At 50.5% G+C, this 12,565-nt stretch overlaps 1 protein-coding gene and 1 non-coding gene across 2 annotated transcripts; both read left to right on the top strand.

Moving 5' to 3' along the window:
- The first annotated feature begins 7,062 nt into the window (after nt 1–7,062).
- LOC145524966 (U6atac minor spliceosomal RNA) lies at nt 7,063–7,188 on the top strand. The gene has a single exon (XR_014067995.1). It is a non-coding gene; the product is annotated as a U6atac minor spliceosomal RNA (small nuclear RNA).
- Nucleotides 7,189–7,893: 705 nt separating this feature from the next.
- SCGB1A1 (secretoglobin family 1A member 1) lies at nt 7,894–12,154 on the top strand. The gene is made up of 3 exons (XM_081534794.1): nt 7,894–8,728; nt 10,941–11,128; nt 12,004–12,154. The coding sequence occupies exons 1-3, from the start codon at nt 8,674–8,676 to the stop codon at nt 12,034–12,036; spliced, it is 276 nt and encodes a 91-aa protein (XP_081390920.1). The 5' UTR covers nt 7,894–8,673; the 3' UTR covers nt 12,037–12,154.
- The last annotated feature ends 411 nt before the right edge of the window (nt 12,155–12,565 follow it).

Here is a 12,565-nt window from a genome sequence, read left to right as displayed (position 1 = left end):
AGCCTGGCGGGCCCCAGTCCATGGGGTCGCAAGGAGTCGGACACAACTGAGTGACTAACACTTTTCACTTTCCCCTCCCATTCATGCTCTGATCTTTCTATGATCTGCTCTGTGTCCCTGGAGGCTGACCTCTAAGAACCACAAAACCCAGGCTTCCTTGCTCCTGAATACCAGTTGGGTAGGCCAATGGAAGGCTCTGGCTATAGATCAGAGGACAGGAAGAGAGAGAAGCTGAGGTATTCCCTCTGGTCCCTCCCTGCCTGCTCTGATGGTGGCTGTGTTCTGCTATGGCCACCCCTACAGATATTGTGAAGCCCTACTGGTTTTGATGTTTCTACTCCATATCATATCAAACACATTACAATATATATGCTTCTCACAATAGGTATAATTTTGCCTATCAAGTTTCGAAAGGAGCTTGTATAAATTTAATAATTCTGCTCGTAAGACTAGATTATGCATTTGGTTGACACAACTTAAAGTTTATTGCACCTGGTGGTTGGTGGTTTAATCACTAAGTCGTTAATGCATATATATGGAATTTGAAAAATGGTAACGATAACCCTATATGCGAGACAGAATAAGAGACACAGATGCTTAGAACAGTCTTATGGACTCTGAGGGAGAAGGTGAGGGTAGGACGTTCTGGGAAAATAGCATTGAAACATGTATATTATCATATGTGAAACAGAACACCATTCCATGTTCGATGCATGAGACAAATGCTCAGGGCTGGGGCAATGGGATGGCCCAGAGGGATGGGATGGGGAGGGAGGTGGGAGGGGGGTCCAGGAAGGGGAACACATGTAAACCCATGGCTGATTCATGTCAATGTATGGCAAAAACCACTACAATATTGTAAAGTAATTAGCCCCCAACTATAATAAATAAACTTATTTGAAAAAAAAAAAAATCACTAAGTCGTGTCCGACTCTTGAGACCCCATGTACTGTAGCCCACCAGGCTCTTCTGTCCATGGGATTTCCCAGGCAGGAATACTGGAATGGGTAGCCATTTCCTTCTCCAGAGGGTCTTCCTGATCCAGGGTTTGAACTTGGGTCTTCTGCATTGCAGGTGGATTCTTTACTGACTGAGACATCAGGGAAGCCCTACATAAAACTATATCATGGTTGAACTGAGTCCCATCAAGCTAGTGGAAGTAATGTTACCTAGATAAATATTCATTGATTACAATTTTAAAATTTTCTTTTTATATTTGGAAGCCAAGACATACATGACAGTTTTTTAGGCCCTCTGAAAGCTCACAGGCCGTAGCATCAGTGCCAGTGGACAGTTTTGTCTATTCTGGTTGGAATGTCCAGACTCCTCCTGGAAGAGCTGGGTCAGTGTAGGAGTCATTCTCAGGAGCCACTGAGGCAGAACAGAATGGACCAGAACCACAACCAAAATTCTGCTCTCTTAGGGACTATTTCCTGAACGAGCCCGGGGTCGGAAACCCGGAGTGGAGGGAGGAGGCTGAAGTCTACAGCTTGCCCCATGAGCTGACCCCACAAGCCTGTAGCCTGACCAGCCCTGTTCTGGCAGCCAGGCCGGATGGATAGGCTCAGAATGGCCCTCCCACAGCCTCCAACCTATTTTCTGGGCCAGGCTGGGACTTGCCATAGGCCCAACGCCAGCCCAGGCTGCACCCCAGTTTCCGGTTCAGAGGATACAACAAGCACCAAGCCCAGGAGGGAACAATTGGTCTCAGTCACTGCTGCTGGGCTGGGCCCTCCTCCCCCCACCCCTCCCCCCACTTCCCCCACCCCCCCACCCCCCACAAGACCTCTAAGTGGGCACCTGGGCAGACTCCCCAAGAGGCACTGATCAGAGCTCACCAACCTGGCAGCCACGTGTGCACACTCACAGTCCATATGCAGAGCAGAGGGACCGGCAGATCTTAAAATCCAGACCCCCAAGCAAGCTTTCCAGACCACCTGGGTCCCTTTCACCCTTGGGCCCCAGTGTAAGCTGGAGCCAGGCACAAGGTGCCCTCGGCCTCTGAGATGGAGCCCAGGGAAGGGTGGACCCAGGGCAGGCTCCTTGGCCACTGCCCTAGCTGCGGCCACGCCTCATGTCTGTAGGTCCAGAGCCAAGCACAGCCCACACAGGCTAAGGTTTTGGTTGGGGGGACCCAGCAGGAACTGTGCCAACACATCACCACATGCATGGTACTAACAACCAAGAGACTTGTCTTCCTGCAGGCACTTGTCTTCTCGGCACAGTGACCAGGCGACTGCCCATATGTGGCTAGAAACAGTGTTTGCCAGCTGTTACCATGAGCTAGGGTGGGCTGCAGGCTCTGGTCTGGAATTCACTGTGGTGTGTGTGTGTGTGTGTGTGTGTGTGTGTGTGTGTGTGTGTGTGTGTGTGTGTGTGTGTGTGTGGCTCTGGTCTGGAATTCACTGTGGTGTGTGTGTGTGTGTGTGTGTGTGTGTGTGTGTGTGTGTGTGTGTGTGTGTGTGTGTGTGTGTGGCTCTGGTCTGGAATTCACTGTGGTGTGTGTGTGTGTGTGTGTGTGTGTGTGTGTGTGTGTGTGTGTGTGTGTGTGTGTGTGTGTGTGTGTGTGTGTGTGTGTGTGTTACTCGCTCAGTCATGCCCGACTCTTTGCGACCCCACGGACTGTAGCCTGCCAGGCTCCTCTGTCCATGGGACTCTCCAGGCAAGATTACTGGAGTGGGTTGCCATTTCCTTTTCCAGAGGATCTTCTCGACCCAGGAATCAAACTGGGGTCTCGTGCATTGCAGGTGGATTCTTTACCAAGTGAGCTATCAGGGAAGCCCCTTAAAGTGGTAGTCACTCAGTCATGTCTGACTCTTTGTGACACCATGGACTGTAGCCCACCAGGCTCCTCTGTCCATGGAATTCTCCAGGCAAGAATACTGGAGTGGGTAGCCATTCCCTTCTCCAGGGGATCTTCCCAACTCAGGAATCGAACCCGAATCTCCTGCACTGCAGGCAGATTCTTTACCATCTGAGCTACTAAGCTTCTTTACATGGCTCACCTATAAAGGGATCTCAGAACTTCTCTTTATTCACATAACCTTGCTTATCAACCCCTGCCCTGGGGTCAGGTCAGGAATGCGGGGTCAGCTAAGCCCATGGGTGTCTGTGATGGACACAGCAGTGAAGCAGAAACAAAGGAAACCCTCATCCGGAGGGGCCCAGGCCCAGCATGAAAGCAGCATGCTTTACCCAAGGTCCTCGGCGTCCCCCAGAGTCATGTGTGTGGACTCGAACCAGGAAACTCAAACTGATGGACTTCTTGTGCCTTCAACGTGGAGACAGGCTAGTGCAATACTTACCAACATTCACAGAGCATTTTCTCCATTCTAGGCAGCCCTTAACATGAATCGTGCATGCACGCTAAGTCAGTTCAGTCATGTCCGACTCATTTGAGACCCCAGGGACTGTAGCCCGCCAGGCTTCTCTGTCCATGGGATTCTCCTGGCATGAATACTGGAGTGGGTTGCCGTGCCCTCCTCCAGGGTGTCTTCCCGACCCAGGGATTGAACCCAGGTCTCCTACATTGCAGGTGGATTCTTTACCATCTGAGCTACCAGGGAATGTTCATCCTGCAGACAAGGAAATGGAGGCAGAGAGGAGTGAGATACGTTGCCCAAGATATTAAAGCTGGCAAGCCATGTGTCTGGGAGTCACCTCAGACAGGCTCGTGCTGGATCCTGTTCTCACCCTTTTTATTGTAATTTATTTTAATTGTGGCAAAACATGTATAACATGAACTTGACTATCTTGCTGCTGCTGCTGCTGCTGCTAAGTCACTTCAGTCGTGTCCGACTCTGTGCGACCCCATAGACTGCAGCCCACCAGGCTCCCCCGTTCCTGGGATTCTCCAGGCAAGAATACTGGAGTGGGTTGCCATTTCCTTCTCCAGTGCATGAAAGGGAAAAGTGAAAGTGAAGTCGCTCTGTCATGTCCGACTCTTAGCGACCCCATGGACTGTAGCCTACCAGGCTCCTCTGTCCATGGGATTTTCCAGGCAAGGGTACTGGAGTGGGGTGCCATTGCCTTCTCCATCTTAACCATTTGTAAATATAGATAGAGTTCAGTAGAATTAGACACACTCACATTGTTGTATATTCATTACCCCATCCACATCCAGTTCGACACCCCAACCTGAGACTCTGTCCCCATCAAACAAAATTAGCTCTCAGTCCCCCTCCCCCCTAGCACCCAGCGGCGTTCTTCTTTCTGTCTCTGTGTATCTGACTATTCTCCATATCTTGTATAACTGGACTCACATAGTATGTATGTTTCTGTAATTGGCTTATTTCACTTAGCACCACATCCTCAAGGTTCATCCACGTTGTAGCAAGAGTCAGACCTAGTCTTCCCTTTTTAAAAAATTATCTTGTATTAATAATATCTTTATGTAATTCTAGATTCAAAGGGCACCAAAGTGCTTATAAATAAAGTCTCATTTTCTGGGTTCCCTCATCCACTTTGTGGAAACAGCCAGCACCACCCACTTCCGCAGACATCCTCTGCACATACAAGCAATGACCTGTGTGAATTGTTTTGCTCTTATTTTCTGTTTTTTACTCTGTTCTGCCTTGATTTTGGTTTTTGTTTGCCTGTTGTTTCTTTGTTTAATTGTTTTTCCCCTTTGCAGCCTGCCTCAGAGATCATTTCGTGATCAGTTCAGAAAACTTTTCTCTCCTGATCTTTCAACTACACAGTAACCTACTCCATGAGTCCCCATGGTGGCTACTTCAGAACCTGTGCTTGTAACAGTATTAAGGCCCCTCTGAGCCTCCACCTCTCACAAACTGACAAGGATGCGTTCATCAATTCATGCCACACAGATTCTTGTTTAGCAAACATTCTGTAAGAGGTGAGAACAAGTAAAGAACCACAAAGTTAAAGCACCGGGCAGCGGGCGCAAGACAGCAGGCTGTAGAGGCTGAGAGCAAGAGTGATTGCTGATGGGCACCGCAGGTTCGAGAAGGCTTCATACTGATCCCCTCCCATATCCTATTCCTCCCGAGTCTCCTCTATATCAGGAAATAGCCCCCAGGCACCTGGTGCCCCAGCCAGAAACCAGCCAAGCTCACCCTGATGTGTCCCTCTCCCGCCCATCTTAATCTATCCAGCATCAAGCCTGCCTCTGTGTCTCTCACATCCTCTCCCCACTGCCATCAGCTGGTCCAAACCCACCATCCCTTTTGCTGAGCTGCTCCATCACCCCATCCCTTCCCCTAGTCAGCGACATCTCTTCAGAAAGGAAATGAAGGACTTCCCTGGTGACCCAGGGACTAAGACTCTGCACGCTCAATACAGGGGAGCTGAGTTCCATCCCTGGTTAGGGAACTAGATCCCTCATGCTGCAACTAAGAGTTCACAGGCTGCAACTAAAGATCCTGAACACTGCAACAAAGGTCTGGCTCAACCAAATAAATAAATAAAATTTTTTTGAAAAAAAAAGGGGGAAATCAAACACTGCTACTCCCTATGAACACCTTCCAGATTGTACACCCATGTTCACAGCAGCATTGGGATAGTAAAACGAGGGCACAACCCAAGAGTCCATTGATGGGTGAACAGATAAGCAAAATGTGATCCAGACATAAAATGGAATCATATTCCCCTCCAAGAGGAAATAAAATCTGCAATAAGCCACAATGGATGAACCTCGAGGATGGTCTCCTGCGTGAAATAAGCCAGTCACAAAAAGAAAAATACTGCATGATTCCACTTTTATGAGGTACTTAGGCTTGTTGAAATCATAGAGACAGACAGTAGAACGGTGGTCGCCAGGGGCTGGGAGAGGTGGGGTGGGGAGTTGTTGTTTAGCAGGTATAGAGTTTCAGCTTCACAAGATAAAAGGAGGTACGGGAGTAGACACTGGTGATAGAGGCTCATCAATGTGAAGGTATTTAACACCACTGAAAAGAACATTTAAAGATGTCTCAGGTCAATTTTATGCTATGTGCATGTTAACACAATTTTTTTAAGCACTGAAAAAAGAAACTCCTTCCAGAACATAAAGAACCGAACAGAAGGCCCTTCATGATCTGGCCCTGCCCACCCCGCCTGTCTGCTCCAGACACCCCACTCCAGGCACGATGCTCCTCGGTGCTCCCAGGCACGATGCTCCTTGGTGCTCCCAGGCACACCCAGGTCCTTCCCACCTGAGGGTCTCAGTGCTGGGTGCCCCCGCTGCCCAGATGCTCTCCCCCTGCAGGTCTCACCTGCTCAGAGAGGACCACCCCATCCCCCTACAAAGCAGTCTCCCTCTCCTTTTCCACCATAGTGTCCACTTCATTCTCCCCCAGTGCTTAGCACATCTGTGAGTGTCTCATTTGTTTCACCATCTGCTTGTCATCTGTCTTCCCGCCAGAGTGAAGCTCCATGTCGTCGGCAGGGACCTGGGCCCACACGGTTTATGCTTGCTTCCCTGCTGTGGGTTAATACTGTCCTGACAGTAGATGCTGAGGTGGAGTCTGGGGTGCGAGATTATTACTAGGGACCTATAACTGTGACGGGAAGCAGGCGGAAGCTGGACTGGGCCACAGGGGAAGCTGGCCTGCAGGCCCTGCAGCCTGGCAAAGGCTGAGCCAGGCAGATGGGTGCTCTGGAGTAAGGACTCCCTGCAGGAGCTGTCCTACACGGCACCGACATGCCCTCCTTGTTTGTGCCCCAGGGAGGGTGTGACCTTGGGCTCAGCAGCTCCCTGCAGCTGGGGTAGACCCCCAGGGACCCGGCAGACCCCCCAGGGACTGGCCACTGGCTGCTCTCAACCTCACTTCTCGCAGCCCGGCGGCAAGTTCATCTTGAAGGGGCTCCTGGCAGGGCTGCTCCGTGTCTATGCCAACTCCCAACTCCTAGCACAGTGCCCAGAACACAGCAGATGCTCAGCACTTACTGAATGAATAAATGAACATTTGATTGAATCTTGAAATACAGATAGGATTTGGAGAAGACAAGGCAGAAGTATGTTCCAGGCATGAAGCACAGCTTGTACAAAGGAAGGCATGGAGAAAAACAAAGACTGTTCCCAAATCAGCACATACTAAGATAGAGGTAAATTTCCATGCAGGAGTGTTGTATGAAAGAAGAGAAGGTTAGCACTCCCCTTGACAAGGATGGAAGAGGCTCTCAGGCCTGACCACATGCATACAGTTAAGGCACGGCCACCTACTTCGTGGCATCTAACCACTTTTTTTCAAAGTAGGGCTCTGTAATTACCTAGAGGGGTGGGAATGGGTGAGAGGTAGGAGGGAGATTCAAGAGGGAGGGGACATATGTACACCTATGGTTAATTCATGTTGATGTATGACAGAAATCAAACCAATACTGTAAAGTATTGATCAATCAATTAAAAATAAATTTAAAACAGAAACTCAAGTGAAAATTAAATGAAGTTTGGGATAGTGATGTGGAGATTTTATAAATTACGTAAAATTAAATTTTCTAGTAGTTTGATAAGTAAGCTGAAAAGTCCACAATTCTGTCATCAAATTTATTTCTGAAAAAAAAAGATTCCACGCAGAAGAGCAGAGGAATGAGATTCAAATGGTTAGCAAGGGCCAGTGGACAAGGGCCTCGTAAGTCCCATCCGCCCAAGACAGCTTTAAACGGGTTTCAAGAAGGAGGAGGATACGATTAGCAGGCTTTAGAAAGATCATTCTAGTGGCTTTTCCCAGGATGGCCGAGGAAGAAGAGCTAGGAAGCAGAAGGCCATTTAGGAGGTGACGCTGAGCCGGGGAGGCCTGTGTTCTAAGGCACAGGCTTTGGAGAAGAAAGGAGGCCGCCACTGACATGGTGTCAGAGGGGCCATGGTCACAGCCTGGAGCCACCAACACAGAAGCTCGGTCAGTAAAGAATCAACATCTAAAGAACAAGGGTGGCCAGGGAGGAAAACAGGAAAGCAGAGAGTCGTGGGAGCACAGGAGAGAGAACAATTCAAGAAGGAAATGGTGAGAGGTTAAGGCCATGAAGAGGTCAAGTGCTATGAGGCCTGCAGTGCCCATGGGATTGTCATCAGGAAGGCAGGACTCCAGACCCAGCTGGCACAGTGCGTCCTCCAACCCGACCTGGGCATTGGGTTTCTCAGGGGCATTCTGGAGAACTTAATCTGTCAACATGCTTCGGTCCAGGGTCTCGCCCAAGTCTGACCACAAAATGCTCTGGACCACGTGACTCTGGAGGCTTGAAGTCCAGCCGCTTCCTTGGAGTGGAGCCCGCTGGAGTATCAGGAAACCCAAGCCTTAGTCCTGTCACTGCCACTGGTACAGGGCCTTGGGCCTCAGTTTCTCCTGGGGTGATGGGATCAGGCGGGCTCTGCTGTCTGTCCATCTGTACTGCCCAGTGCTCAGGTCCGAAGGGAGTAGCAAAGGAGGCCAGCTCTCCAAACCCTCTGACTCAGGCACTCTCACTGCCTCCACACTGGACTCTGGGTTCCCCTCGCCCAAGTGGCCCATTGTGTGAGCTCTGTTTCACTGGGGACAGAAACTGGGTTGAGAAATGAGAATATTTACTTTTTCCACCGAGCTGATGCCCAAGTAAACAATGTGATCCGTAAGTGGATCCCATGTCCTGCCCGCCCCACTGCAGGAGAGTATAAGAAGGTATCCCAGTGGGCACATCACCCATGAGACCACTGGATCCAGAGACAGGGCCAGAGCCTCCCCCACCAGCCTCCTGCCCACCATGAAGCTCACCATCGCCATCGCCCTGGTCACCCTGACTCTCTTCTGCAGACCTGGTGAGTGTCCAGAGCCCTCCACCCCAAGCCAGCCTCAGCAACTCTCCCAGCGCTGCCCAGGAGAGGGGGCGGCTGTCTGTGTCCTCTGTGTGGCTGCTGGGAGAGCCTGGGAATACTAACTTCCAGCCAGGAAGCTGGGTCTGGCAAACAAGCCCATCTTAGGAATTTAGGTAGAGCCCTGAGGCTGTGGTGAAACTTGTAAAGGACCCCATCTTCCATATCCAACAACCTCAGAAGTGCAGGGATGGAGAAGATCCCACCTAGACGCAGTGACCAGCAGAACAGCAGTAACTAACAAGCTCCCCAAAGCCCAGGCCTGGACAGACACCAAGGTGCCAAGAGACCTCCAGGTTTGGGGTCAACACATCACTCTGGCAGCCAAAGGGGCTGGAAGGAGCCTCGTGGCTTCCAAAGAAACCCAACCCCAAGCAAGTTCCCCATTCTGGGCAGAGAGGAATATTCTAGAAAGGGTTCTTCCCTTTGGGAAACTGCCAACTCAGAATGAAGATTTCTAAACATTTTTTTGTCCTCTGCAAAAAGGATTAGGAGTCTCTGAAGAGTTGCAGCTGTCATGAAGAGGAGAGTGATGGAGCAGGGGGTGTGGATCCCATCTTCCTCGAAGTCCCTGATCTTTTGGGAACTGGGTTACTTAGCTGCTTTTTACTCCATATCAGTCTCTTCTACTCCTTCTACAACAACAAAAAAAATGTAGACAAATTCCAACTCCTTCACTTTCAAAGTTCCCTAAGAAAAATAGAGATAAGTTTTATGACCTTGGGGAGTGGCAGGGGAGTTAGAAAACAGAGACCAAGAGGCAGCAGGAACAACTATGATGCAGAGATGCCTGTTTTAAAGGGGCAGTAACATCATTTGGACTGAAATGTACGTTAATTAGAAGATCTTAGCACCAGGTACAGCCCAGCAAGACAGGGTGAAATACGTAGGATGTGGGCCTGGGATGTGTTTGTATGTCCGTGTGTGTGCACATATAATAATACCAATAATAAGCTCTAACGTTTATCTGTGCCCATCCCTGTGCTGAATCCCGTTCACATATTACCTCTTTTCATTCTTACAACTCTGTGAAGTGGGGACATTATCCCCCATTTTTCAGATGAGAAAACTGAGCTACAGAAAGATAAAGTAACTTGCCTGATGACACAGTAAGTTGCAAAGCAGGGATCTAAGTTCTGGAGAGGGTCTGACTTGGAGTGCCACTTTGGGTAGGACCCCGGAGTTCAGGAAAGGGACTTTGCACACAAGGTGGCGAAGTCCAGGACAGGGATTTAAGACTCAATGGGAAGACAGGGCAAACAGGGAGCTGGGGACGGTGATTCTCCCCGTGATCCCGGGATTGTTGTTGTTTAGTCGCTAAGTCGTATATGACTCTTTGCAACCCCATAGACTGTAGCCCCCAGGCTCCTCTGTCCAGGGGATTTCCCAAGCAAGAATACTAGAGTGGGTTGCCATTTCCTTCTCCAGGCGATCTTCCAGACCCAAGGATCAAACCTGCAATCTCCTGTATTACAGGCATATTCTTTACCACTAAGCCACCTGGGAAGCCCCATGATCCCAGGGGCAGGAACCTAAAAAGGGAGCATGAGAGGGGACGCCCTCAGATGAAAGGAACATGGGGGACTAGGAATAGGGGCATAGGTGTGTCTGCGGGTGGATGAGCCCACAGGCCCAGCACCCACAGCGGATGTCCCTTCCAGGCCAAGCTCGGGGGCTCGCGCTTGGCGGGTACAAGTGCCTCTTCCTGCCAGAGCCTGACTTTGTCACGTGGGCTCAGACCATCACTAACCATCAGTAAGAGGCATGTTTCCGGTGGGAGCCAAAACCCTTTGCGGCCTCTCCCCAGCCCCCACACACCACACCAAAAAACAAACAAAAAAAACAGATCAGCAGCTTCTATTCTCAGAGCTCCGCCTGGAACTCTAACAGAAAGAGCCGGTAGCACCTTGCCCGTCACAACCCAGGAAGCGTAAGGAAGGCTCAAGCAAGCCACGAAATGCTGGCCGCAACCCAGAGGGCATCCACATGGCACCAAAGAGCCAATTGCTTGCAGCGTCACCCTCCAGGCCGGGGGTGAGAGGGCCCCTAGCTCTTGTGGACAGGCCCGGCTGTGTGCATCTGGGCCAGGCCCCGGCAGGGAGATGGCCAGTCTACACACGGGCCTGGATACAGGGGCTCTCTCCTCTCTGTTCCCCAGCATCCGCAGAGGTCTGCCCCAGCCTTCTATATGCCTTGGGAAACCTCCTCATCGGCACGCCTTCCAGCTATGAGGCTGCCCTGGAACCCTTCAGCCCCGACGAAGACATGAAAGAGGCAACGAGACAGCTGAAGACGCTGATAGACACCCTCTCCCTGAAGGCCAAGGACAGAGTGTTAAAGCTTATGGTACACAGCTCCCTCCACACCAGCTGTCCGCCTCCTTGGGCTGCAGTGTCAGCCACTTTGGGGCATGCATGCATGCTCAGTGGTGTCCAACTCTGCAACTCCATGGACTGTAGCCCATGGACTGTAGCCCGCCAGGCTCCTCTGCCCATGCAATTCCCCAAGCAAGAATACTGGCGCTGTGCTGTGCTTAATAGCTCAGTCATGTCCAACTCTTTGTGACCCCATGGGCTGTAGCCCGCCAGCCTCCTCTGTCCGTGAGGATTCTCCAGGCAAGAATACTGGAGTGGGTTGCCATGCCCTCCTCCAAGGGATCTTCCCAACCCAGGGATCGAACCCAGGTCTCCGCATTGAAGGCAGATTCTTTACCATCTGAGCCACCAGGGAAGCCCCAAGAACACCGGAGTGGGTAGCCTATCCCTTCTCCAGGGGATCTTACAAACCCAGGGATCAAACCCACATCTTTTCCATCTCCTGCATTGGCAGGCATATTCTTTACCACTGCATCACCTGAGAAGTCCCTACTTTGGGGACACTTTTCTAATCCAGAGAGGAGAGTCACAATGCAAATGTCCCTGGGGAAGCAGGCACAGCCATCTTATCTTTTTAAAAAAAGCTCCTGAGGGACCCTCCTGGCAGCCCAGTGGTTAAAACTCCCTGCTTCCACTGCAAGGGGCGTGGGTTCAATCCCTAGTCAGGGTGGCAAAAAAAAAAAAAAAATTAATTAAAAAAATTAAAACTAGAGAAGCTTCTGAGAAACAATCCAAGCTTAGCTCCTCCCACAAATACTGAAGCTCTTAGGTGATATTAAAGTTTCTGGGTCTGGCTTTGACATTTTCATTCACTATTGTATTGGGGATTTTGTTTGTTTGTTTTAGGGGAAAATAGTACAAAGCCCAGAATGTGCTTAGGATTTAGAAGCTGAAGATCTCCACCTGCCGAGGCCCCTGCCACTCCCTGGATGCTCCTTTCACTCTGTCCCCACCAGCCCCGCCTGACTCCTGCAATAAAGTACAAGCAAGCATCTCATCTGTGTCCCCACCTTTTTTATTCACCTGCTAGAATGAAAGGTGTGCTGCCGCTGGGGTAAGATTAGAGCCAAAAGAAAGGCAGTGGCCATGGAAACACATCCCCAAGGGTCTAGCCTTGTCTCACTTCCAGTCCACAGATAGCCAGAGCAGCTTCTAGCACATACTCCCTTCCATGGGCGGAGAGCCAGCCTGGAAACACTCCCAGGGCCTTGCTCAAACCTGACCTACGGGGAACAGTGGGGGCGGTGGGGGTGTCGGCAGGGGGAACATTAGACATGGTGGCAGCTCACCTCAGGCTGACCTTCCAACCCCCATCCATTTAGTAATGAAATTCAGTGTTCTGTTTCTTCCAAACCCTTTGGGATCCTGCTCTTGGGTTGAAAAAGAAATATTTAAGGTGATTATGCTA

Source organism: Giraffa tippelskirchi, chromosome 10 (genome assembly GCF_054371585.1).
Source record: "Giraffa tippelskirchi isolate mGirTip1 chromosome 10, T2T-mGirTip1v1.2.pri, whole genome shotgun sequence".
In the NCBI taxonomy this organism is placed as follows: Eukaryota; Metazoa; Chordata; class Mammalia; order Artiodactyla; family Giraffidae; genus Giraffa; species Giraffa tippelskirchi.
This window is presented reverse-complemented; position numbering and strand designations above follow the sequence as displayed.

Excerpts from the sequence above, each read along its gene's own strand:
- SCGB1A1 (XM_081534794.1), top strand. The coding sequence starts at position 8,674 with ATGAAGCTCACCATCGCCATCGCCCTGGTCACCCTGACTCTCTTCTGC. Across the intron at positions 8,729-10,940 it reads GACTCTCTTCTGCAGACCTG|CATCCGCAGAGGTCTGCCCC; the intron begins GTGAGTGTCCAG and ends TCTGTTCCCCAG. Across the intron at positions 11,129-12,003 it reads ACAGAGTGTTAAAGCTTATG|GGGAAAATAGTACAAAGCCC; the intron begins GTACACAGCTCC and ends TGTTTGTTTTAG.